Source organism: Brienomyrus brachyistius, chromosome 22, assembly GCF_023856365.1.
Source record: "Brienomyrus brachyistius isolate T26 chromosome 22, BBRACH_0.4, whole genome shotgun sequence".
Lineage (NCBI taxonomy): Eukaryota > Metazoa > Chordata > Actinopteri > Osteoglossiformes > Mormyridae > Brienomyrus > Brienomyrus brachyistius.
Window position 1 is genome coordinate 2,345,819 of NC_064554.1, and position 25,102 is coordinate 2,370,920.

A 25,102-nucleotide genomic window follows, 5' to 3' on the forward strand; every position below is an offset into this window, starting at 1 on the left:
GATGTCGCTGTTGATTGGTCAGTAGATCCGTTAGCAGCATGCTTGCTCAAATAGCCCTTCATTTCTGCGTCCTCTCCATATCCTCAGGCTGCCTCTAGGGGGTGCACTTTGTCGAAACCCCTTATTTGATAGATACGCAGATACCCTCGCATTTAATCACTGTACAAGGTATTTCTTAATTTATTTTTTAAATCTGTTCTTTCACAAAAAATTAACAATTCAAACACAACGAATCAAACCTTAACAGTTTCTTAAAATAAATATTGAATAAGAAAAGTATAAAGAAAAATCGTCGCAATGTAATGAATTTCCCCAACGAATGTCTAAAAATGAGCATTGTACCCCTCTGGTGAAGCATGTGTAGACCTGTGCAGCATTACTGTTTTGCTATTGCACAGCCATTGTCCTGCTTTTAGGGCAAGCTGGAAAGTAGGGTTTCCTTTGTGGTTTCATTCCTCAGCCCACAGGCATCGGCGAACATTCATACAGCCAGAATCACCATATGTGGCTTCCAGTTTCTCGCTGTGTGGTTGAAGTGTCGCAGCCCTATAAACATGGGCGTCGCCGCCGTTAGATCAGACGGGGACGTTTTCCCCTGGCATTTCATAATTATTCGTTTGGACCCCCCCCACATTTAACATAAAATATTAGTTTTATGCCAGTGTGTTCCCCCCCCCCCCACATTCAAAATGCTTCTGATGCCCCTGCTTCTACGTGCCATCTTTCGTTACCATGGCGATTGCCACGGTTGTCAAGTCTTTGACTGAATAGATGCAAAATTCCTTCTGCATTTATACAGTGTGGTGCAGATTTTTATAGGACATTTAAGAGTCACGTTTACAAGCTTACAGACATTTTGATCAAATGATTTGGTAACGGTTGGATTGGTATAAAAATTGGATTTCAAAATGGAGGAGAAATAGTCTTTATGTGTTTATGTTTGATGACGACATTGTGGTCCTTGAAGAGGCAGGCAAAGCTGTTTGATGTTAAGCTATCATCCCATTGCTGTCCATCTGTGCTAATCCTTTTCTCTCCATCAGGTATAGCCAGGACTGCCAGCGGCAGGTTGAGGAGAGTGGAGCCCTCGGACCCTACCAGTCCCAGTGAGTACCCTGCCATCTCAACCCAAGCGTGACTTCAGCTTAGCGACAGGAGATTGGCTTATGGTTCTTGTCCAGTGCCACCAAGAACCCAGTCGCACCTGGGCTACGTGAGAAGAGACGAGTTTCTGTTGTAAATTATGCGAGCCATACCCGTGCTGACAGGACCCTGATGGTAACAGGGCCAAACGTGTGACTAAACCAAGATGGTTGCATCACTACTATCTGATTGGCTGAAATGAGATACCAGTGATCTGCGTCAATATGCTTGGATTACTTGAAGGAATAAAGGGCATATTCTATATATTATTCATTATTTGTAGTATCGCATATCGCGATGTACCAATGCATTACCGATAACTCTGAACTTGAAAATTTCCAACCGCCTGCTTACAAAACTGCTATGGAACAGGAAAACAGAATGGATTCGTGATGCAAATCTACACAAGCGAATGCTGATTCCGCTACCGTTTGATGCTAATATAACGCAGCGATTCTCACAGACTTCATAGCAGAAATTATCACAAAATAAATCATGATGCGCTTGAACCATGCTGTAAAGAATCGCTCATGGGAGTATTATTTACACAAAAATGTCCTGAGGGCAGAAAGAAAAATGATTGGTTGGACCCACCTCCTCTACAATCTGATTGGTTCAGAAAGATAACCAATCAGATGTTTTGGTCCTGCCTCCTCTAGTTGCTTGAACCTAACTGCCATGAGGTAACGGGTCTCTCTTTGCGGTATGGCTCGGCTACGGCCTGATTCCTGTGTCGCAGGAAAAGCGACATTTTCTCCCAGGAGGGCCGTTTTTGTACGTATGGAGTTCCACGCCCTCTGGGCCATCTGCTTTTCCAACCCGTTTACTTTACATGCCCAGGGAAGCTTCAGTCAGCAACATTTCAGTCACACGGCTCTTCACTTCTCGCGCTTGTTTGTGTGAGCGTGTGTTTGTGTGTGTGTTTGTGTAGAGACTGAGGAATCTGCATTAGATACCCGCCCCTTCCCCGGGGCCTGGTGCTGGAAGTTGGGTGGTCTGTATGGGAGGTGCTGAAAGGCGCAGGCGTGTGACTTCATACTGCCCCTAACCTCAGCTCCGCCCTGCACACTGACCCTGCGGGGCAGGTATCTTAACACAACCTCACAAAAACACGCCTCTGTCTGCGCGAATCAAATCTGACGAGTGCCATTCGTAACCAAAACCTCACTGTGGTTTATTCACTGGCCTCCCCCCTCTCTGCACTGTTTTCTTAACCCCCCCCCCCCCCCCCCCGCCCTGGGCAGTTTCCTTCTCAGACACCAGTTTATCCATCCGTCTTTACGGCGGTTTAGGAGAGCAAGGAGGGCTTCCGGGTTTAGATGGACGACAGTAAAATGTTTGTATGTAAACCACATTTGTGGCACTCTCTCCCAGCGCCTCCAGAAGGACCCCTCCCTTCTGTCTTTGGCGATGCCTGTTAATGCTTGTTAGCTGTCACAGGTTTATGTTTTGGCTTGTTACTTGTCAAAAAAAACGCTTAAAATTTCTGGGCTGATAAAGGGAACATTATATGTACAGCTTAAAATGAGCATTATGAAGCATACTTACTAATGAGTGGGCAAGTAATGAGCATAAGTCATATAAACAGGATTTTCCATTTCAAATGCGTCATACATCTGAGACATGAATGCAGAAAAAAAAACCCTGTGAAATAAAAGAGGGAGACTGTAATAAAGCATGTGTCATTCGTGTATGACTGTACAGGACCTTGGATTTCTGGTATAATTGTAGTTAGGAGAGAGAGCATACGGAACGGGAAGTTTTGAACGAATAGAGAAGAGGTTGCGGCGATCACATGTTGCATGTGCTTGTATGAGGGGTCTCAGGAAATGGAGGCAGGCAGAATTTCAGGTAAGTCATCGCTTGTTTCCCGTCTCGCTCAGCCGCAGAACGGTAATGGGGCGGGGGGAGGGGGTTTCTCTCCATCCCATTGTGGCCCCCCCGGCTTAGTACTGAGCTGCGGTTTCCCAACTCGCGAGTTTGACAGACAGGCTACATGTTAAATCAGCGCGGCTTGTCGTCCACATTATGACCTGCACCCATACTGGCAACAGCTGTAACTCTCAACCAGGAGTGTAAGTGCTTTCGAGTTGTACTTTCACAGGTATCTGTAGTTTGCACCAGCAGCATTCCGACTGTGGGCTGCTAGTTGCTGCCAGGGTAATGAGAAACTAATGATTAACTGAGATAAAGGAGTGTTTCCACACCTGGAAACTTCAGCTGCTGTGTGCCGTGGGGGTGGGTCGCATATCCTCTGTTTTTCATAGAGTTCTCTAGTCCAAAAACATGCTTCCGTGTGGGTGGGTGCCCTGCAATGGACTGACGTCCCATCCAGGATGTTCCCCGGCCTTGTGTTGCGTGCTCCGAACCCCCTGTAACGCTGTCGTGGATGAGTAGAAGATGGATGGAAGGCTAGTGTCAGGCTTGTGCTGTGTGGCACTGGCATCTGCCTCGCATCAGAAGGAGTTACGGTGCCTTCAGAGGATTCGGCAGATCTGTGTGGGTCTGTAGTGGGTCTGTCAGTGTGTGACAAGTAACCGTGTGGTATGCGGAGAGACCGCCATGGGGCATTCCCAGCTGTCCCTGCTGGATGAGAGACGACTACAGGGGGCAGCAAGCAGAGCATTTGTGGGCTTCAGGGCCGGCTGTTTGACTGTCAGGGCCGGCTGTTTGACTGTCAGGCTCTGTGTCATCAGAGAGACTTCCTGTGTTTCATCATTGCAGTAACACCCAGCGGGATGTTGCGTAACATAGAAAAGTTGTTGAAGCTAGATTATGATCGTTGATTGCTTTGTATTACTTTTCATTTAAGTTGTGGTTTTGGTTTATGAAGATGGTTTATCTTGAAGAAGGTTTATCATGCTTGTAACCCTGTTCTGGGTAAGCTGTCATAGAAGATGTAACAGTTAGTATTCGTGCTGTTGTTGAGAAGATTCGGTCGTGTCAGATCATGCGAGTGCTGATTCATTAATTCTTGAGTAGCTGACTAAAGACTATTGCAGCCCTTTATTTACGAAACGTACTTTTGGGACTTTGTTTTGTTGCAAACTGCTTCTATGGTCTGTTGCAGTTCCAGAAAGAGCCAGAGGATGGCAGTCTTGGCTTTTTTTTTTTGAGGTTCCCCACATATACACAGAAACACACGTGCTCATGCAAATATTTTCTTTCCGTGAATTTGATTTGCCTTTGAGTATTAGGGTGGTGACATTATACATGGAAATGTTCTTTAACGGTTAACATCCTGGAACACTGTCAGTCCAGCTGGCTCTCTTGCCCAGCCTGTATTCCCAGAGCCCACTTCTGGGGTCACCTTCATCTACTTGGCGTCCCATTGTCTCCGTTGCAGTCAGTGTTACGTGATTCAAAATGGTGGCCAGACTTGGTTTGTAAAGTGCAGTAAATACAGCAGAAAGATGCAGCGAGCTCCTGCAGCGGAGAGGTACAGACGTATGTGCTGAGCTCAGCTGAAAATACCTCCGAAAGGTCAGGCTTGAGGAAGAGTCAAGCAGCCCCAATCCCTCAGCTTCCCGCTTGCAGCTGCAGGGAGACTAATGAGCTTTCTGAGCGGTTGCTATGTAAACAGCAGTTATTATGTGGTCGTCGTGTAAACAGCCCCCGGAGTGATGAGAAGTGGAGCCAATTCACACACAGAGCCTGGGCTGGGCTGGCACAGAGGGCATGTCCTGGCGCGGTCACCTGTATTTCATAACGGCAGCGATAAGAACAGCTGAGCGGATAACACCCCCACTCCTTCTGTATCTGTCCCTCTGTCCATCTCGCCCCCCAGAAGGATCGTCTGCAAGTGATTTCTGTGCCCCGACAAAGCATAGCTCTGTCAGCGCTGTCAAAAAATGCATTCAGCGAGCTTTTTGTAGCTCCGTCCCACACTGAATTAAGAAACGTGCTCCGTAGGGAAGATGCCAGCAATTAGTGCTTTTTAATCCCTCAGGCAGCACAACCCCCCTCTCCCCCGACGTTGTGCTTTGCTGTATAAAACTCCTGGGAAAGACCAGATCAGCTTGGCGTTTCTGTTCAGCGTCTCTCTATTAGAGAATAACATTTCTGCACTGAATAAACAGTTTGGTGTAGGATTAGGTCGGATTTGCTGTCCAGTTGTGTTGGATAAACTGTGACAGTTTGTGTTTTTATTTAGCAGCCAGCATCGTTCAGTCTCATTTAGCAATATGTAGGCAGCTATCTGGGTGTGGCAGATTTCGGTTTATTAGCTTAACTGATATGTCTGTTTGAAAGCGCACGTTTACACAGATAGCTATGGATTGGATATATTTATCAAAAGACACAACCCACTTCACCGCTTCCTGTCTCATGAGTGATTTGCCATGTTTCGGTTATGGATACTGTTTTGATTGCATTAGCGACACCTGGTGGTTAATATTAAAGTAGCAGGCAGTTGGGTGTGTTGTATGCTATAGGAAGTAAAAAAATAAACAAAACATACACAGAAGTGCATGGTAATAGAGATTGTTTTGATTAATCTCAACATAATACTGTCATATTTGTGCTGATAAGGGGAGATTCCATGTTACAAATTTGTTGCCAAACAAGGAACTTCCACGTAGATAATATTCAGTACAGTTTTATATATAATTTAGCCTGTTAGAAGCCAGTCTCAGAATGTCCCGGTGACCCTATGAAATGGGTGTCAGAGTCAGTATGGAATTCAGGAGTGCGGACGTTGGGTCCCATTTCTCTTTCCAGTTACATACTGCTGAAGGTGACAGTGACAAATAGGTGTGATTGGCTGCGTTACATACAGCTTCACATTGAAAACAGAGATTTTTTTAACTCCTTTTTGCTATGTAGGGACTTCAGCATTGATAAAAATGTCATTATGAGGTTAAGGAATGATGTGCATGTATTTATTTACGAAGACATTGGTGTTCCTGCTCATTAGTGGTGTTTTTACTGTAACTGGGATAAATGAAACAGCACAGCAGAGTTCAGCAGAATTTGTTGATGTGTGAGAGAGGGGGGGGGAGCGAGAGAGAGAGAGAGAGAGAGAGAGAGAGAGAGAGAGAGACCGAAAAAGAGAGATTGAGAGACAGAGAGATGGCAAAAGAGAGAGAGGGAGTGAGAAAGACAGAAAGAGAGGGAGTGAGAGAGAGGGGGAATGAGAGATACATACAGCGAGAGGGGGGGGAGCGAGAGAGAGAGACCGAAATAGAGAGATTGAGAGACAGAGAGATAGCAAAAGAGAGAGACAGAAAGAGAGGGGGAGCGAGAGAGAGAGACAGAGAGAGAGAGGTTGTCATCACTCACATTCTCAGTTCTGTGACGTTGAGCCTGGAAGAGAAAGTCAGGCAAAATAAACGGGTCCTTTAAGAGCACGGGGCTCGGATCTGTGCAAAGGAACTTTTTTTTCCTGTTTCCTGCTGCTCTGGGATCCAAAGACCCAGGGAACCTGCGGGAAACTTCACCTTGATCAAGGCGCGGCTCTGTCCCATGGTGCCACTAAGCGACATGTCTGACTCCAGTGTTAATTCTCACCTGGAAGGAATTATATCAGATTTTGAAGGTTGGTTGTGTGATATGATCTTTCTTTCTGCTCCCTGTCTGATTTTCCTGTTTGTACCCTTAACTGAATGTTCTCTGCGTGGCTGTTTTTATTTGAGATTAACAGTAACCAATGCAGTAATACTGCATGGGTCTGGAACATTCTGCCCTTGTTTTGGGACGGTCGGCTTTTGATGGTTCTTGGTACCTCTGGCTTGTGATACTCCATTCTTTCGCTAGAGAGGATTCATCACTTTATGGTGACTTATGACACTTCTTAGAACACCGGTCCTGCCTTCCTGCCGGTGAGTGATCCATGGTGCCCCCACCCTCCCCCCCCCGTTCCGCTTCTGCCTTTTCATCAGCGCGCCCCGTGCATACTGCCTGGTCGTTTGTGTTTCAGCGGATTCCTGTCTGAAATGCATCAGCACATGTTGGGTTCCGTTCCCTGTCATTAGCAGTTGCGGTATGTGATCAGGCCTCCTCAATTTTGGCCCGGCGTGTGAACGAAAGCAGAGGGATTCTTGTATTCGGTGGAGGCGTCCCGTCTGTGCCGGTTAAAGCTTTCTGGGAAAAGACTTGTGGGGTCTGGAATTTTCCTTTAGCGACAGATTTACATCTGGTGCGGCAGGTAAAGTGGTACTCTGTTGAAACTGGTTGTCCTTGAGTGTTAAGCTCCATAATGGCTTGTGCATGTTTTTGCATTGTTCCAGTCAGTCTGCCCTGCATGTGACCCCCCCCTGCCCCCCTCTTTATCCTTAGCCTGACTCTGCCAGCATTGTCCAGCTGCCACTTCCCCGAGAGGCTATTACGGCTTATTGCGTCTGCACACCTGCTGTCGCCAGGTTTCTTATTAAAATAATAGTTCTAAGCACGTTTTTCTAAATTGTGCTCAGGTGTGACTCTATAGATTTGCTGCCGCTATTGTAGTATATATCCTCATATGTTTGGCTGCTTAAAAATGACATTTTCGCCTCAAGAACTGCTGGTTCAGGGTCCGTAACAAAATTTGTATACAAATAATTGGCTGTCCAGTGTCAGGTTCCATGAGAAATAGTGCACAGAGAAATAGTGCACAGAGAAATAGTGCACAGGGAGTGACTCTCTGATTGGCCCGGTAACACAGGCTTGACGAGCGCAGATACCGAGTAGCTCTTAGGACTTTGAGGCAGAGGAAGGAAATTCCATGGAAAGCGCAGATTCTGCGGGTGCCGAAAATGTCTGGGTAGACAGAACTTGAGTTTCCAGTGTCTGGTCTAACTTCCCAGCCCTGCGGGCAAACCGCCTGAACTTCAGCTTGGGGGGGAGGGGGGATGGGCGGTGTGCACTCGCCCAGACCTACGACATGGCTAACGAGGGGAGCGGCAGTGCAGTGAGGGTGCCCCGTCCCCACGTGTGGTGATAATGACAATTCTGTGCTCCATTTCCGTAGGTGTTCTGCTCAGCTTCCCGCCATGTTCATTTGAAGCGACTTTTGCTCCCGAGACACACAGGCCCCAGTGGCAGCCCAGTGTCGCTCACTTTTCGGGTCCAAGAGGACAAATAAGAATCTTTTATGTCTGAGGCCAGTGCAGCAAAAGCCGAGAAGCATGGCACACAACTACAGTGAATCCTTCACCAGAATTCCTGCAAGTGTGCATTGCACGTTAGTGTAAAACAACTGAGCCAAGAATACAAACCACTCTCAAGCCACTACTATATCTTCTCTCTGTATTAATTTACATCATCTTTATCTTCTATTTTTATCTTTAAAATTGTCTTGTGGTAAATGTTTCTTGTTTCATACAGTCATCCTTACATTTGAGTGCAGAATAATTGAATGTATTGTATCATATATCGTATCCTGTATAATATATCCAACTTAACAATCTTGTAAATCAGTTTAAAGCTTGGGCCCCTGCATAGTGTGACAGTACTGAGGGAAGCTTTATGGGCAACGTTGCTTGGGCACTTGCCGATTGACATTGGGCCACAGATTTCTGTTTGAAAAGCCTCGATCAGCCATTGGCTGCTTTTGAGTTGGCTTTGGTCTCACATGATTGGCAGTTGCCCAGAAACATTGCCGGAAAAGTTGCCTTGTTTATCATCACCATTACGGACCCATTGTGGTCTTGGAGGTGGGCGGGAGCGTAAAGGTTCCTGTAGCTCAGGTGTGGTGGTTCCTGCTGATGAGTTCTTGCCCTGGGGAGGGGACCCCACTTGACTTCTTTTCCTTGGCAGCAGAGTCAGGAGCCCCTTCTGCTTTAATTGGATATTAGTTGCCGTGAACTTTGGTTACATTCTGCTGCAGCAGATGGAACCTAAACAGCCCTGTAACGTCATTTGCTCTCCGTAGGTTGTTTTTGTTGTTGTTCTTTTGCATGTGTGGAGTGTAGCTGAGCGGATGAGGAATATGTGTCTGGAAGGTCATGGGTTCGGATCCTTTGGCCAGTGGAGTAATCGGAGAACCTTGACTTTACCCGCTCTAGGGATCCTGACTGACCTGGCCGTCTGACCACAAAACATTCCTCACTTGTACATCTGCTAAATTATTACACCTGTGGTCTTCACTTCACATAACTGTTGTTAAGATGCAAAATAATCAGGCAAAATTAACATTTTATTTAATGATGACAGAATGGTGCGTGAGTGTGTCCTACGGTACGTTGGCACCCCACCCTGGGCTGTTCCCAGCCTTCCTCCTATACCTCGTTTCCTTAGAAAAAGGAATGACAATAAGCAGGTTAATAGTCAAACAAATACAATGGGAGTGTTTATATAAAATCCCTCGGCCACTGCTACCAGTAAAGAGATTTTTTATTGATAAAGCAGGAAAGATTTCAATATTACATTTCGACCTTTTCACTTGTTTAGCTGAAGAACTCAATATTTCTATCGAGAGAATCAGCCCACTTTGCATCTGAAATAACCTGTCAGCGATGCTGTATGTTACAAGCTAAAATGCACCAATATGTCTGCCTGTTTGTCTGTGCCTCTCAGCTTGTGTGTGGAAAAGATACCATAAGTTAAGCCTCTGTTTGGCTGATGTCTGATTATGATGCTGTCTGTAACATCCACATTATTATTAATAGTTCTTGAATCCCGTTTTTTAAACGATTGAGTGATTATTTTGTGTGTTAGCTGTCACATCACACACCAGAGGCCATTGATTCTGCAGGAGAATGCGCAGGCGTGTGATTGGCTAGCGTCCTGTCATGCAGTCCATGTGACACGTGTGCCTCTGCTTCCTCGTCGTGGTGGAAACCTGATCGTGTTACATTATGGATTTGGTGCCCAAATAAAGCTGGCCTTTGTCTCTGAGTCGGTTTGTAGCTGGGGGGGGGGGGATCATCTGAAGGGTGAGGGTGGAATTCAGGCACTTTGTTGGCACGTGACTGAGGAAGAGGAGATCTTTGACATGCATCTTCATCCACGAGGCCCCCAGAGGTGGTTCTGCTCTCTTAGAGTCCAGGTTCCTCCCGCTGTCTGGAAAGACAGAGCTCACAGTCCCAGAAGAGGCTCTTTGCATTAAAAAAAATAAGATTGGAGCCAGACTTAAGGGAATTATTAGCAGCATTAAGACACTGAGACCCTCCTCTTTGGAAGTAAAAGCCAGCATGTGTGATTTTGTTGGGGCTGCGTGTCTCTGATCCACCTCCTTTCATTTGTCAGCTATTTCCCCTGATCACTCTGCAGCAGCGACGCATGGCGTGTTAGACAGCTGCCATGGCGGTTCCTTTCCCGCCGGCGTTCTCACTCAGCACTCACGCCTGCCCCACATGTCAGTGCTCTTTGTTTCTCAGTGTTTACTGTACCTGTGCCGCTTACTCCAGGCCACCTGGCATTCAGGAAACTCATCCAGCCTGGGGCACATTTTTTAACACTCAGCCACAAATGCCAGAAACATAATGAAATGCCTTTTATCGTGGAATAATATGAAACCTTATACTGCATCAAATTAGAACAACCTACAGCGTGCTTCACTATAACACACTGCTTCTAAATGCAACATCCTATGGCACCTCCATCCATTTTCAATAACCACTTGTCCTATTCAGGGTCACAGGGGGTCCGGAGCCTATGGGCACAATGCAGGGAATAACCCAGGATGGGGCGTCAACCCATCACAGGGCACACACACCTATGGTAACTCCAATTAACCTTAACATGTTTTTGGACTGTGGGGGGAAACTGGAGTACCCAGAGGAAACCCCATGACAACATGGGGAGAACATGCAAACTCCACACACACTGAGACTTGAACCCAGGTCCCAGAGGTGTGAGGAAACAGTGGTAACCACTGTATCACTATAACATGCTTTAATAAAGCACCTTGCACAGCATCGTGGTTTAATACCTTACAGCACACTTCAGTGTAACACCCTGTACTGCATTGTGGTGTAACACCTTACAGCACACTTCAGTGTAACACCCTGTACTGCATTGTGGTGTAACACCTTACAGCACACTTCAGTGTAACACCCTGTACTGCATTGTGGTGTAACACCTTACAGCACACTTCAGTGTAACACCCTGTACTGCATCGTGGTTTAATACCTTACAGCACACTTCAGTGTAACACCCTGTACTGCATCGTGGTGTAACACCTTACAGCACACTTCAGTGTAACACCCTGTACTGCATTGTGGTGTAACACCTTACAGCACACTTCAGTGTAACACCCTGTACTGCATCGTGGTTTAATACCTTACAGCACACTTCAGTGTAACACCCTGTACTGCATCGTGGTGTAACACCTTACAGCACACTTCAGTGTAACACCCTGTACTGCACTGTGGTGTAACACCTTACAGCACACTTCAGTGTAACACCCTGTACTGCATTGTGGTGTAACACCTTACAGCATGCCTTAATGTAACGTAAGGTGTTACACCACAATGCAGTGCAGGGTGTTACATTAACACCTTATAGCAGGGGTGTCCAATCTGCAAAGGGCCAGTGTGTACGCAGATCTTTAGGAAAATCTTTAGGTCAGCTGTCCTAACCCAGGTGTGAGGACTCTTCAGCCAATCAGTCCTCTAATTAGTAATCTAATTAGGGAATTGCAATGAAAACCCACATACACACTGGCCCTTTGTGGATAAGATTGGACACCCTTGCCTCACATCACCCTTTAATGTAACATCCGGCACTGCGTTGTAGTGTAACACCTTACAGAATGGTATAATCTTGAAGTTTCATTTTAACAACCTGTTTGCAGCAATATTACTTTAAAGGAAAATGTCATTATATTATAATATATTAAAATATCCAACAGTATAAACCAGATCGTGAAGTCCTCTCAGCACATGCGTGAAAGCCAGTCCACTAGGAGAACGCCCATTCCAGTAGCTCTCTGGACTCTATAGTCATATCTCAGGCCGAGTTAGCATGAAGCCCACACCGGCTCCCCTGGGGAGATCAGGACCTGCTGCCAGCCAATAGAAGCATGTGTGCTTTGAGTCACAGATACCTGAAAACTTGCCAAAGGGAAGAGAAAAGAGTCTTGTGTCTTGTGGATGTAATGTCACCAGTTATCAAAGAGGGACAAACAGACTTGCTGTTCTTCCTTGTGTGCTCAGTGGCAGCGATTGCCTTAAAAAAGCCTGCCACCACAAAGTGCCGGGTGCTTGTGCTGATCACTTAGAATTTTAGCAAATGTGTTCCAGGGACTGATGCACTTTCATTTTTATCTGTTTACACATTTGACTGAAGTGTAGCTCTGCATATTTTGGTTTTAATTTGAGCTGGGTCTATTTTCTAGCTGCTTTCTAGCATGTCCAGGTTTATTTGCCACCCAGTCTGTTATGGTTCAAATACTCCTGAAAAATGCATAAGATATTTCATGGTAAATATATTTCTTGGTTAAAGAGAATCAACGTTTTATAGTATAGTTGTTGCTGTGTTCTGTATCTAATGAGGAAAATTCAAGTAGATGCAACATGAGAGGTTAATTATTGCTACCTTCTCATTACAGGCATACATTGAAGTCATGCTACATTATTTGATTTTGGGTGGCTGCCACTGCTTACTCAGTGTCATTTGCGCTAATTTGTGACATCCTGTCTTTTGTACTTCCCCTACATCTACATTTCTAAGTACTCAATTTATATAAGGATATTAACCTCAAGTTATTCAAGTAGAGAAAACATTCACAGTTACAGTTCACACTTGATGTTTTCACTAAATATATGTGTGCTCTAGCGATAATTCCATTTGTTTTCTGTGATTGTGATTGTCACTTTTATCTGGCCTATTTAGCTTTATCTGACCTTTACTTAACCTTTATCTGATCTGACCTTTATGTGACCTTTTGTCCTTCAGCTCTGAAGAGGTCGTTTGAAACTGAGGAGACTGAAGCATCCACACTGCCTCAGTCTCGCCGGGCGGTGACCCCTCGAACGGCAAAGCCTGGCCTGCAGCCGTCAGGCTCTTCCCGGCGAGCTGAGCTCTCCATCGATCTCTCCTCCAAGACCATAGACGGCAGCGCTGGCTCCGTGGCATCCCGCTTCGGTCTGAGGAGGTCGGAGACATCCGGCGTCACCAGGGGCACGGATCAGGTGAACAGGCGGACCGATCCCGTCAGCCACAGCACCTCCCGCCTTCCAGAGGCCTCCCAGAGGAGAGCGGAGACGGCGAGCCCGGTGGAGTCGCCACGGAAGCTTCCGGATATTCCACTGGCCAAAGGGCCAGAGTTGACAGGAACTTCCAGGATAGAGAATAGTTCACCCACACTAAGTGAACCCAAGACGCAGTCCCCAATCCCTGAGGCATTCGCCAGGATTCCTGACAGTAAGTCACCACACCTGGTACACTAGAGCATCCCATGCGACTTTCAGCGTGTTTTGTAGGCAGATTTCTTTGTGAGGAATACCCTGCAGGGCAACGGCTCACATTAAACTCACGCTGAACTCTCCCACAGGCCAGATCACTGCCGGACCGCAGACGTTTCTGAATTCGAAATGCAAAACACGGCCGGTGCACGGGGCCAGCCAGAGAGTTTGCGCGTCAGCAGCGGCGATGAGAGTAACGGGGCCATTTCCGCAGGAAGCCGTGCTCTAGCAGAAGGTTATGCTAATTAATAATGCAGCTCATTTCGGGGGCCGTGAGAAATCTGAGAAGCTGGAATCCCAGCGTTTGATTTTTTTTAAATATGTGATTGTTTTGCATTTTCTCCCATTTTTGCGAACGAAATCTAAGTATAAGCTTAGCTGGAGTACAAGCGAAGGACAGAGAGCAGCTGCGGACCCTTTGCTCTTTCCTAGTCTCACGAGACAGTCTTGTGTCCCTTGGAGCGTGGCTGAAATCCCATCCCGTTATCTAGTTAGCACTGTAGATTCGGTCCTCAGCGAAGTCCTCATAAGGCATTATTTTCAGGGTTTGTTTTGAAGGCTGCACGACGTTAGTTAACCACAGTGTCACGTCTCAGCGTGCAGTCTGTACCCCCAGGTACGTGTGGATGTGATGTCAAACCACCCCCCTGCAGGAGGATGGGGCCCACTGGTTCAGCTGCACAGCTTGAGAGGCAGCATGTGCGTGTCAGCATGTTGGCCGCACTGGAGACCCCTATAATTAAATAAAGGTCGTTGGCCTGCCTATGTTAACCAAAAGGCCCGCTTGGTTTCCTGTTTGGACCACGGCAGGTAGCGTGCTGCTCCAACACGGAGCTGTAACCCGGTGGTCACCCTGGGGGGGGGGGGCTACTTAACCTGAGCTGCTCCAATAAAAAATACCCAGCTGTACAAATGGGCGAAAAATACAAGGATAAAAAATGTTCAGTTAAGCAAACAGATGAAAACTCCCCAAGGTTACATTGTTTTACAGTGAATAACTTTTTATGTTTTCCACTGAATGAACAAATTTCAAATTATTATTTTAATGCCGTTTGAAAGAGAATTTATTGGCATATCCATTACCATGCTTTTCAGAGAGCCCTTCCCACAATGCCGTGCTTCTGAGAATGCTGCGTGACTCTCTTTGCCAAATCCAGTGTGACCTGTCTCAAGGTGCCTGGTCATTTCCAGACACAGGGCATTGTGTGTGGTGATGAAATCATCACATGATGTACAATATTGACTCGGTTAGCTCCCTATAATAAATATTTTTGTAGCTCATTGGCTGCGTTATAGAGATGGACAAAATGGCGCTTCATGAACCATTTGCTATATTTTTTGACCCCACTAGATGGTGCTCTCTGTTTAAAAAAGGGCTCATTGCATGCCCCGAAGCAAATGAAGAGGTCCATGTAGTGAGGTCAGAAAATACAGCAAGTGGTTCATTAGGTGTCATTTTGTCCATCACTACCGTGTTGTATTTCTCAGAGATTGGTTTGTTTGTGTTTCTGTGTGCTTTTGTGTATGTGCACATACTCCTTTAATCCCCATCGCTGCTTCAGTATATACTGCTTACATTTGGCTTGATTGCCCACCTGCTAGCAGCCCCACATGACTGCATCCAGCAGCCAGAGCCCCCGGACAGGCCTGGCCCCTATCATCTTCCATACTGCTGCGGGGGTTTAGCTAACTGTCATACTGAGCATTGAGGCAGTGGAAAATCATGCATGTTAGTATGAACGTGTCCCGGGACATTTCCAGGATTCTGATTTGTTGGGTTTTGAACCAGATTATAGTGAAAACTTTGGCTCTCATTACAATCCTAAATATAAACAAATACCTACAATTATAAGTCAAACATTTAAAATGTAAAAAGAAATGTATATAAATGGTTTATTTACTGGGATCGAGTCTGACAAAGAATGACTCTCTGATTACTGTGAGGGGATTTTCAGTGGTATGTTTTCTTTCTTCCTGGTCCTTGACTGATTTAGATTCTGACCTTTCTGTTAGAGAACAAATGCACAAGAAGTCCTGGCCGCTGTGTCGAGTGTCATTGTGGTCGGAAGCGTCTCTGTGTCGTAAGACAGTGGATACAGAACCCCTTGTTATTGTCTTGCATACTCTGAATCTCATAAGAAAGGTAAAGCCTGCTTTCTTGTCTCAGCCAGTCCAAAGTATATAACACTACCTGAGTATATTTATGCTAGATCTGCTCGAGCATTTATTTTAGCTCAGCAGTTTTCAGTGGCTGCCGTCTCCGTCTGGCTTGAGACGTGTCATGTTTAAACACACGCTTGTCTGTTCATGAACATTATACTCCACTAAGGAGAGATGAAAAGGACATGTGTAATGTGTCAGGTCATAGAGAGCCGTGTAATGGAATGGGGCTGAGAGCCAGCGGTCAGGGAGTCTACAGCAAACGGTCTCCATGAATGTCAGAATAGCGCAGTGATTCAGTGAGAGGAAGAACCAGACCAGGCTGGACAGTCCCAAGTACTTGGTCAGTCCCTAGTTCCACCTGCAGGGATGTATTTCCGTCGGACTCCTTAGACTTAGGGTAAGCCGTTCTTGATCCATTGCATCTTTAGCAATGACCAGTAGGAGTCACTGTTATACAGATATTCTATGTCTTGCCACAGACAAGAGCAGGAAGTAGTGAAGACCTGATTAAAGACATCACTATACAATGACACAAGCACAAAAACAGCATCTTTGGCATAATGTGTCACAGTGATAATATCAAACATATTAGTGTGTTTAGTATATTTTTTTCTGTTTGTGTTTGTTGTTATTCACCAGACACCTTTGAGTGAAGTGTCACGTGGGTTGTCATGACAACAGCACAAGAGCACAGGGAAAAAGTGTTTCCTCAGAGGCCGGCGGTCCCTGTGCCCTAACTGCTACGCCCCCCGTTATTTTTAACCACGTGCCGAGGGAGCATTTCCTGTCTCCCAGAGTCAGTCCTCGTCCTGACCCTCTGTTTCCATGACAAATGCAACGTGACAGATTCCCCGCTTCTCCAGGGAACATTTGCCTGCTTTCTCGGGGCCATCAAACACCGTCCCAAGTGATTCTAAGTGTGACTAATAGCTTCCATCTTCAATTACAGACATTAATTCTCCTGCCAGTCACAGGGAGAGGTATGTAGGCCACAGTTAGGCAATGTGGAATATAGCTAAGAGTGGATCTTTTGTTTCTATATGACCAGGTATTAACCTCTCGTGTTCTCGTCAGGGTCTTTTCAGATCAGATTTGAGTCACTTTCATATGTGGTCCTAGATCAGATGCATATCCGATTCCTGGCCTTGTGACGTGAATGGTCAGATCGGCAATCGTGTTCTTTTGTTTGTCTATAGGCATGTGCTGGGCATTTTTTGTTACTGATGACACAGATGACTTGCACAAAAATGTATCAATGTGTACATGCGAACCATTTTCAAGGACAGGCGCGTTCACTGTACGGTTAGATACAGGTGGCTTGCAACTCTGAATGCAAATTGTCAGGACAGGCAAATCCGATCCGAGCATAAAATCAGAATTGTGCAATGAGGGTTGTAATATGAACATATGCTTCGCACGCTGGTTTGGGTTAAAACATTTACTGGATTCGGTTCAATGTGTGGTAGAACACTGCTCATTGAATTCTTTTCACGAAATGGAGGAATGCCTGTAAAAATGAGGAGACCCTCTGTTCCGTTGGTGTAGGGTTCGAGGGGATTGCTTCCCGTCTTCCACATTTCCCTGCGGGTTGGAGTGTTCCGGGGTGGCCAACCATAAGTTTTTCCTGCGCTTAATGAGTTACCTTCCCAATCCTTAATTCAAGAGAGAGATGGAGCCACAAATGACCGCAAACCTGACTGGCAGCTATTGTTCATCTTTATTTTTATTGAGAAGATTTGTCATTCTTTCCGTTGTTCTCCTTCCCTCTTTTTTTTTTCCTGCAAAAGTTTTCCACCCAGCCCCCTGTTGTAAGTATGCCTGTTGTCCTCTGGAAGGAGGGAAAAGAATGAGCAGTAGGGGGCGGAGCTACAGGACGGTGTTTATGTCGCTCTGCGTAGGCTGCATTGCTCTGGATCGTGAAAGAAACCAGTGAGACCCTCGCTGGTGTCCCAAGGTTCGCTGGAGAAACAACAGAGCTACAAAGCTGGAGCGGCTTTTAGCCTTAATGTTATTTAACTAGCAGGAACAATTCAGTCACAAAACAAACGAAAAACCCTTGGGTTATAACCAACGCTTTTGTTTGTAAGACCGCAAGCCCTGCCAAATTGCCAGGAGAATGAATTGAACGCAAAATTTAGTTTTTACTGGTATGTCAGTGAAAAGAATTAGGGAATAGTCACAATAGAAAGTGGAAAATATTTCAGAAGCCCACTAAAATTCCCAAGGCACTCTTCCTATCCCTCAGTCATCATGGCTTGTTTGCCAGGGAAGGCTTGTGATGGAACATGATTAGGGGTCACGGTTCAGTCCGTTCATGTCAGGTCCAGTATGTCGCTAAGGCACAGAAACGAGAGTTTAGACTTTAAGTTCTTCAGTCTGCGTTCAGCTCAGTCTTCAGCCTGATCTTAGATTTTCTGAGAAATGTGTGAGTGAGAAACATTGGGGGGGGGGGGGGGGGCGTTGGTAATTTATTCCATACCTGGAACGCTCCAAATGTTTCCACAATCAATCTCAATTCCCTCGTTCAATCGGAGCACTGTCTCGGGGGAGGGTCTGTACTGGTTTGATTCCAGTTGCCTGTTAGATCGAGTTCATTCTGGAAGCATTGTTCGTTCTCGGCAAAGCGAAAGTGCTTTGCGGACGCATGAAAGGGAAAAAAAAATTCAAGCCGATAAATTGGGTCCAGACACACGCAGGCATCACTCTTGTTTAGAGAGTATACCCATAAACAGAGCTAATTATTCACAGTTCTGTTCGAAGCCATTGCTAGGCTGTTTGCAGGGAGTGCAGTTTTAGAAGGCTGAGTATCGCTCGTTCACAGAGATCATCATGCCAGCGGTTTATGGCTTCTTCCTGCTGTAATGGGAGTTTTTAAGGAAAACATGAATTTTATAAGTTCTCTTTTGATTAATAGTAGTAAAACAGGCTTTGTGATATTTCTCAGAACATGTTCCTCAAACCACGAGACTCTCCTTAAAGGGCTTTTCAGCCGTGTGATGCGAGAAAGCATCAGCTGAGGGTAGATTGTGACACTACAAACCTGCTGACAGTCACTGGTGCTCAGCGGGTCACTGAGGCTTGGGGTGGAGGGGAGGATACTGGCTATTGAGTGTTAGTCTGTGATATGAAGTGTTATTTACAGTCACCCTCAATCACACAGGCAAACTTTGTGGTATTGCACCCCGGTGGGCTTCGCAATGATGTCATCATATTTTCAGTGGTGGGAAAGCCTGTGTAATGTGTGCTGACCAGCATCTGGGTAAACTACAAAAGGGCCCCCCCCCCCCCCCCCCCCCGAACCCCCCCATCCGCTGACTAACCACAGAGCAGGGTAACGGCTTCGGGGGAAGATTCTCTGGGGCTTGAGCACGGCCAGGCCCTAGCTTGTGTCAGCTCACTGTGAAGCGCAAATCTTTCCCAGTCAGTTCGGGGGGGAACCACTGAGATTTTCCGAAGATGCCCTTAGCTGCCCTGGGCTGACTGCAGAATGTGTGTGTGCTACTCTGTGTGGGTGAGAGAGAGAGAGAGAGAGAGAGAGGGAGGGAGCACTCGGGGCTGACAAGCATGACAACAGTAATTCAACATGACAACGGTCTGCAGCTTCATCTACAATGCCCTCCCTTTATTTAAAATGAATGAGGGGTGTGGCGTGATTGGCTCTGTGTGTCACATGAGCCATGTGTGGGCGGAGCTAAAGGGATTGGAGATGGGCGGGGTTTCAGTATCTCCACTGATTGCGACACTCCCTCCCTCCATCCCTGTGGCACGCTGCAGCAGAGCCAGTTCGGAAGGGGGTGTCCTCTGGCCTGAAAGGGGAGTGCTCAGCTCGAGAGGTGAGAAAGCAGATTTTGCAGGGAGCAGGCATGCCCCATGTTTAGTGGCTGAACTTTTGTTGTGGAGATTTCAGCCTAGCGCTGGAGAATGTGAGTCAGAAAAGGAGATTGTGTGCGTGTGTCTGTGCGCCTCTGCCTGTTTCTTTGTCTCTCACTTTCTTCCCCTGTCATGTTTTGCATCTTTTCTCACCCCCTCCCATCTGCCTGAAGTGTGAGATCACTGCAGGCCCCTGGAGTGTCTGCGTGACACGTTTGCTCCGAGCGCTGCTCGTGTTTTGGGAGCCGCTTGCCATTTAACCTCACTGCTTTTTCTCCCATCTTCCTCCGCTTGCACCAGGGATTGTTTGCGTTGCATTCTGATCGACTGGAGCACATTACCAAACTTCAGGGCAAGTTAGCTAAGGTAATTTATCTTGGTCGATTCCATCCGTTTGCTTTGGTAAGCTCTCCTTGGAGATCTTGCGTAGTTTTGAAATGAACTGTACGTTGCTTATTTTAAATGCGCCCAGCACTTGAGCCTTTCGGTTCAGATGTTGGCTCCATGACAGGCGTCTTTCACTCCTTTTCATGTTGCTCATTTTAATGGCTTCCTGTAGGCTGCTGCCCGCAGACTATTCAGCGCCTTTTTAAGGTGTTGAGGACATGGTGACGAGAGGCATGTCTTCTGTTAAGGCCGCCTCAGTAATCCGTGAGCACCAGGGTCCGCCCGTCGCAGTGGTGCATGCCCTGCGCCTCAGACAGACACGAGTGCGTGGCGGGTAACGGTCTCTCTGTCACGACAGGCCACGCCCCTCCACGCATCGGAAGCCTTCTGTCTGGGTGTCTTTGAGTCGACTTCTATCCAAGAATGAGAACAACAGAGTTTGACACCTGCGTGGTCACCATGCAGCTCTGAGCAGCGTAGCCCCTTGGGGCCTGGGGGCCTGGGGGCCTGGGGGCCTGGGGAAGGTAGCAGCCTGCAATGCCACAGGGCACAGCTGAAAGATTTTGGGGTCCTACATTTGTGCGTGTGGTATTTTCTTATTGCTAAAGCTGCCTGAGACAGGGGCGGAGGAATCAGCAGATCTGGTCTGCCGGGGAGGTGGGGGGGAGGCTGGGGGGTAGGGGTGGATGCCTTGTTGGTTTGTCTGGTTTAGGGGCCTGCAATGTCTAAGGACCCTCTGACCTACAAACACAGCAGCCACCAAAAAAGAACATTCTAGATATTTCTCTCTGTATTTCTCTCAGCTGCTTTTCCTGTGGTTTGGTGTCACATTAACTCACCCACATGTCGCGCTCATAGCGAATCGTGCCCTTACTGCCGCTCTGGTGCAGTAAGTGGATTCATTGGCGGTGGAGATGTTATTGCTAACATGCAGGTGTCTGTCTGTATTACTTGTGACGTGTTTTCTGGATGAGAAATGGAAGCGAATGTGACAACTTAGTTCCTGTCTTTCGCCTGCGAGCTGCCTGCTTCGCCACGCCGTCACATTCGCTGATCCTGTGAACTTCACCTCTGGGGGGCTGTGATGTGGCAGCCGATGGACTCTCCACGCCTGTGTGCCTTAGTAGTAATATACAAACGGATTGGTATATCATACCAGAATTCCTCACTTTATAAAGAAGAGGATACACCGCAATTAAAATAAAGATGACTTACAGTTGCCATGTCTTTGGAAAATCCTTAAGAGACAAAGAATGACAAAACATGGGATATCTTCCTGATTAAATAAAGTCCCGAGCAAACAGCTTCTGATCTTAGTCTTTTACCCCCAGAATTCCTCAGATTCTTCTTTCCAGCAGGGACAGGGGGCTATTTTGTTTCTTTGTTTCTTTTGCCCTTTGAGAGGATTTTGCATCCCCATGTGGTGCAGTTTGTGAGTGTGCTACGCAGCGATTGGCGGCTGCCCAACGTGTCGACATTGTCGGAACTGGCACTGAGGGACGGTAACCCGAGCATGTAACTGACGACACACGTGGCGGCATTTCAGCGACGTGTGTTTACAGGAATGGACCTTGGTTCCTACGGCTCTGCTCTTAAGCCTTTATAGAGGGGTTCACCCGGTAGCTCTCACTCCGTACTTTCTGCAGCATCTTTGCTTTGTGAGAGTCACATTTTATCATGATGCTTTCTGGCATGTTCCACCTCAGGTTCATCCATGTAGGATGTACAAAGTAAGTGTGATGATATTTGTATTAAGACCTTCTTCCCAGTTTCTACGTTTTTCTCGTACTTAGAGCCTCGTTTGGCACAGAGCTGAAGAGACATGTTGGTGTGTCACACTGGATGAACAATTCTGTGGTTGACCTGAGAGGCTTTGAACTGGTTGTCAGCTACCTTCCTTGCTGGCTGGGACCAGTCACCTCTAGAAGCTGACTAACGTGACATTTAACTACCGCAGTGTGTGGGCGATGATCTACGGCTGCTGGCGAGGGGTAGTAAGAACACAGATAAAGGTTTGTCTTCTGTCCCTAGCAGATTTATGTAGTCCTGTGTAAGCTCACACTCCTCGTTGTCCTGGAACATCAAGCTTGTAAGAATTTATTATAAGACCTTGGGGGGGGGCACAAGCTCGTGGGAAATGGGGCCGGACCACGTCAGCCAAGGTGCAGTGGACACGGAACAAGCACAGCTACTCTTTGTTTTTGTGGCTGCCACCTTCAGCCAGGGTAACGGTCAAGGAGTTTGTCGGAGAGAATAGCTCTGTGGTTCGTTTCTGTCCGGCCTGTCAGCTATCAGACGGTTAGAGCTGTCTTTATAAAAGTCTGGTTTTCATTAAGCAGAAAAACAGAAATGTCGTTGTTCCGAAAGCCAGTAAGCAGAAACTGCAGAATGAGAGTGACCGGATAACGCTTTACCTGAGGGGGCACAAATAATATAGCATTATGCTAATAGCTATGTATTAATTAACCATGTTTGCTCATCATTAATGAATCGTGATGTATCTTCTATCTCAAGCAGTAACTGTATTTGTTACTATATCTGTTAATTCTGTAAACCTTTGTGAACTACTGAAGGAACCATTGAAGGTACAAGTCATGAATGACACAAGTATGTAAACACATGCTGATCTCATGTTTATTATTAATGAATTATGACGTATCTTTTGTCTCAAGTAGCTACTATATTGTTAATGATTAGTTCATGATTTGTACTTCAGTAGTAACTGAGTTATTACTTGACTTCCCTCTGGAAGCATAATTTCATAAGGGACTGACCCTTTGACAATATTATCTTGGTTATTCTGTGTATTTTTCAGTTTGAGAATTAAGGTATCTCCCTGCCCCCACCATCAAGATCAAATTAAAAATAGATTAAAAATCATCAGTATCAGCCTGCACAGCAGTGACAGACCCTCTAGGTCGCAGGGAGGAATAATCGTTGGCACGCCTAACATCCCCGCGATGAATGGCGATCGCAATAAACCCCCCGGCCTGTGTGGGAATGCTGCAGCACCTCTGCCTGCTGGTCTCTTTCTCGCCTTTCTGGTGAATGTGACAGTCATATGGCAGCACGCTGCATTAATCAATCTGCACAGTTCATGTATTTCCTGCAGGAAGTATATTTGGTTATGATTTGTACTTGATTAGCAACTGAGTTACTAACTTACTTGTGTCCTCTCAGGCAAAGTGCCACCATAAAATGCTATTAATTTAGAAATCAAACCTTCTAATTCTTTCACATGAAATCATGTGGCTGTTGACTGGATGGACACTTTGATGCTCCCTTTACATCCAGTGTTAGAAGATTCCTCCAAAGGGACACTTATGTGAACGTTTGTCCGGAGCACATTGTTGTTATATCAGTGCAAAGAGATAAAGTTACTTTCGTTTGAGTAACAGGGGGATAGCATAGGATAGTGGGTAAGAGTATGGATTTGTGTAAAGTTTATCTGTTTGAGTCTTGGGAGGGTCCTCGTCATTGAGCGAGGAACTTGACCTGAGTCATAAGTGTCACTTAATCAACTAGTTTAATGATTCTTAGCTGACAATGGTGTCAATCACTGTAGGGCGGGGCCAAAAATTCATGAAGGGCGGAGCTCAAAATTCATGAAGGGCGGGGCTAAAAATCATGAAGAGTGGGGCTAAAAACGATTCCAAAAATGTGCATTTGCTTGTGGCAATTTATGATGTGATTTTACAATATGAAAATAATTCTAGGAAAACCTATGAGGATGTAAGGTGATGCATCATAACTGCTGAGTCAGTTTACAGTCTTTGTCTTTATCTTTTTGTGCTCTGCTTGCATTAAAGAAGAGGGGAGAGAGGGGATCACAGAGGCCCGTGTAGTGAGAGGCGCTCGGTTTATTCGAATGCCTGTGGTTTCAGGCTCATTAATCTCCCAGATTTTTTTTTATGCTGAGCAGTAAAATAAAGGAATGAATGTATGTGTGTGAGCACACTTATGTGAGCGTGTGTCTGTCTATCTGCCTTGCGCAGGAGCCTGTAGGATCGTCGTAGCATGAACTCCACCCGCTGATCGCTGTGTCTGTGCTTTGTCTGCTTGTGCATATGTGTGTGTGTGTGTGTGTGCGTGTGTGCGTGCGTGCGTGCGTGTGTGTGTGTGTGGGCTGCTCCCGCGGTTAAGAGCAGCCCGTGGACGGCGCCCTCTGCTTGGCTGTAGGAAGCTCTGCCGGTTGCCTCTGTAGGAGCTGAGCACTCAGGGTCTGAACGCAGACGTGCAGAAATACAGGCCAGGCAGCAGGCTCACGCTGGAGTCATTTGCACCCAGGTAGGACCCGGCCAGTACGCTCTCGCGCCGCTGGCCGACCTCGCCGAAGAGGCTCCCCTACGGTGGCACCGAGAGAAGCGTTCGGCCTAGCGTGCGTGTATATATGTCGGGAACAAGCCCTTTGAGAGGATTCTCCACGCGGCTGCTTAGTGTGCTGTCATTAACACTAGTTCGTTTGAGCACAGCACAGGTTCTGTCTCCCTAACACAGCAGAGCAGAGTGCCTTAAGCTCGTTGCCTGCATGTCTGTCTTTACACCTAAGGGAACCAACTTCCTGTTGTCTACCTCCAAGTCTTGAGTGGCTGTTACTGCACAGCTGGTGTTTCCCTTGCCTCAGATTTCATTTTCGGTCCTTATATGTGTAACACTGGGTGAGATGACACCTGGCGGGCGGGGGGTGGGGGGTGGGGGTGGGCGTGCGGAAGCTAGGGATTACAAAAAATGATTTTCACGTTCCGGAATTTTTGTGGGTTGCATTCTATATAGATTATTTACTTAAAGTCAGTGAGCTGGAAGAACGAGCTGAAAAGTCAAAGCTGATAAGATCTGAATGTTTTTCTCAAAAGATAAACTTGCTCTAGATGCTTGTCTGTCAGTTTTGCTGTTGTCAGCTAACGGTGAAACTTCTCAACATGATACCAAGTGTTAACCAGCTCAGGTTTGTTCTTCTGCTGCTTTGTCTTGTGACGTGTAGAAACACATCGAAATACATGTAGAAATAATTAAGAAGTTTCTCTGAAAGTCCAGCAAGGTGGAGTGTCGCAGTGAACTTAATGCTTCATAAAGAATTCTCATTTCTCACTTGGAAATGCAATTTAGACAGAAGTAGAAATTTCATGTCCAGAAAATAAAAATCCTGGCCAAGATTTTGTTTCAACCAACCAAGTTAGTACTCTGTGACTCATTATTCTCACTGGTTGGTTAAA

The 25,102-nt window shown here is 46.4% G+C and overlaps 1 protein-coding gene across 8 annotated transcripts in view; it reads left to right on the top strand.

Moving 5' to 3' along the window:
• The window catches only part of LOC125717696 (septin-9-like), a 36,758-nt gene that overhangs the window by 2,522 nt on the left and 9,134 nt on the right, over window positions 1–25,102 (top strand). The window contains exons 2-3 of one of the 8 annotated variants that reach the window (XM_048990900.1): window positions 1,044–1,106; window positions 12,961–13,428. In XM_048990900.1, coding sequence (XP_048846857.1) covers window positions 1,044–1,106; window positions 12,961–13,428 — 531 coding nt within the window. The other 7 variants (XM_048990902.1, XM_048990901.1, XM_048990905.1 and 4 more) reach the window with 7 other exon arrangements.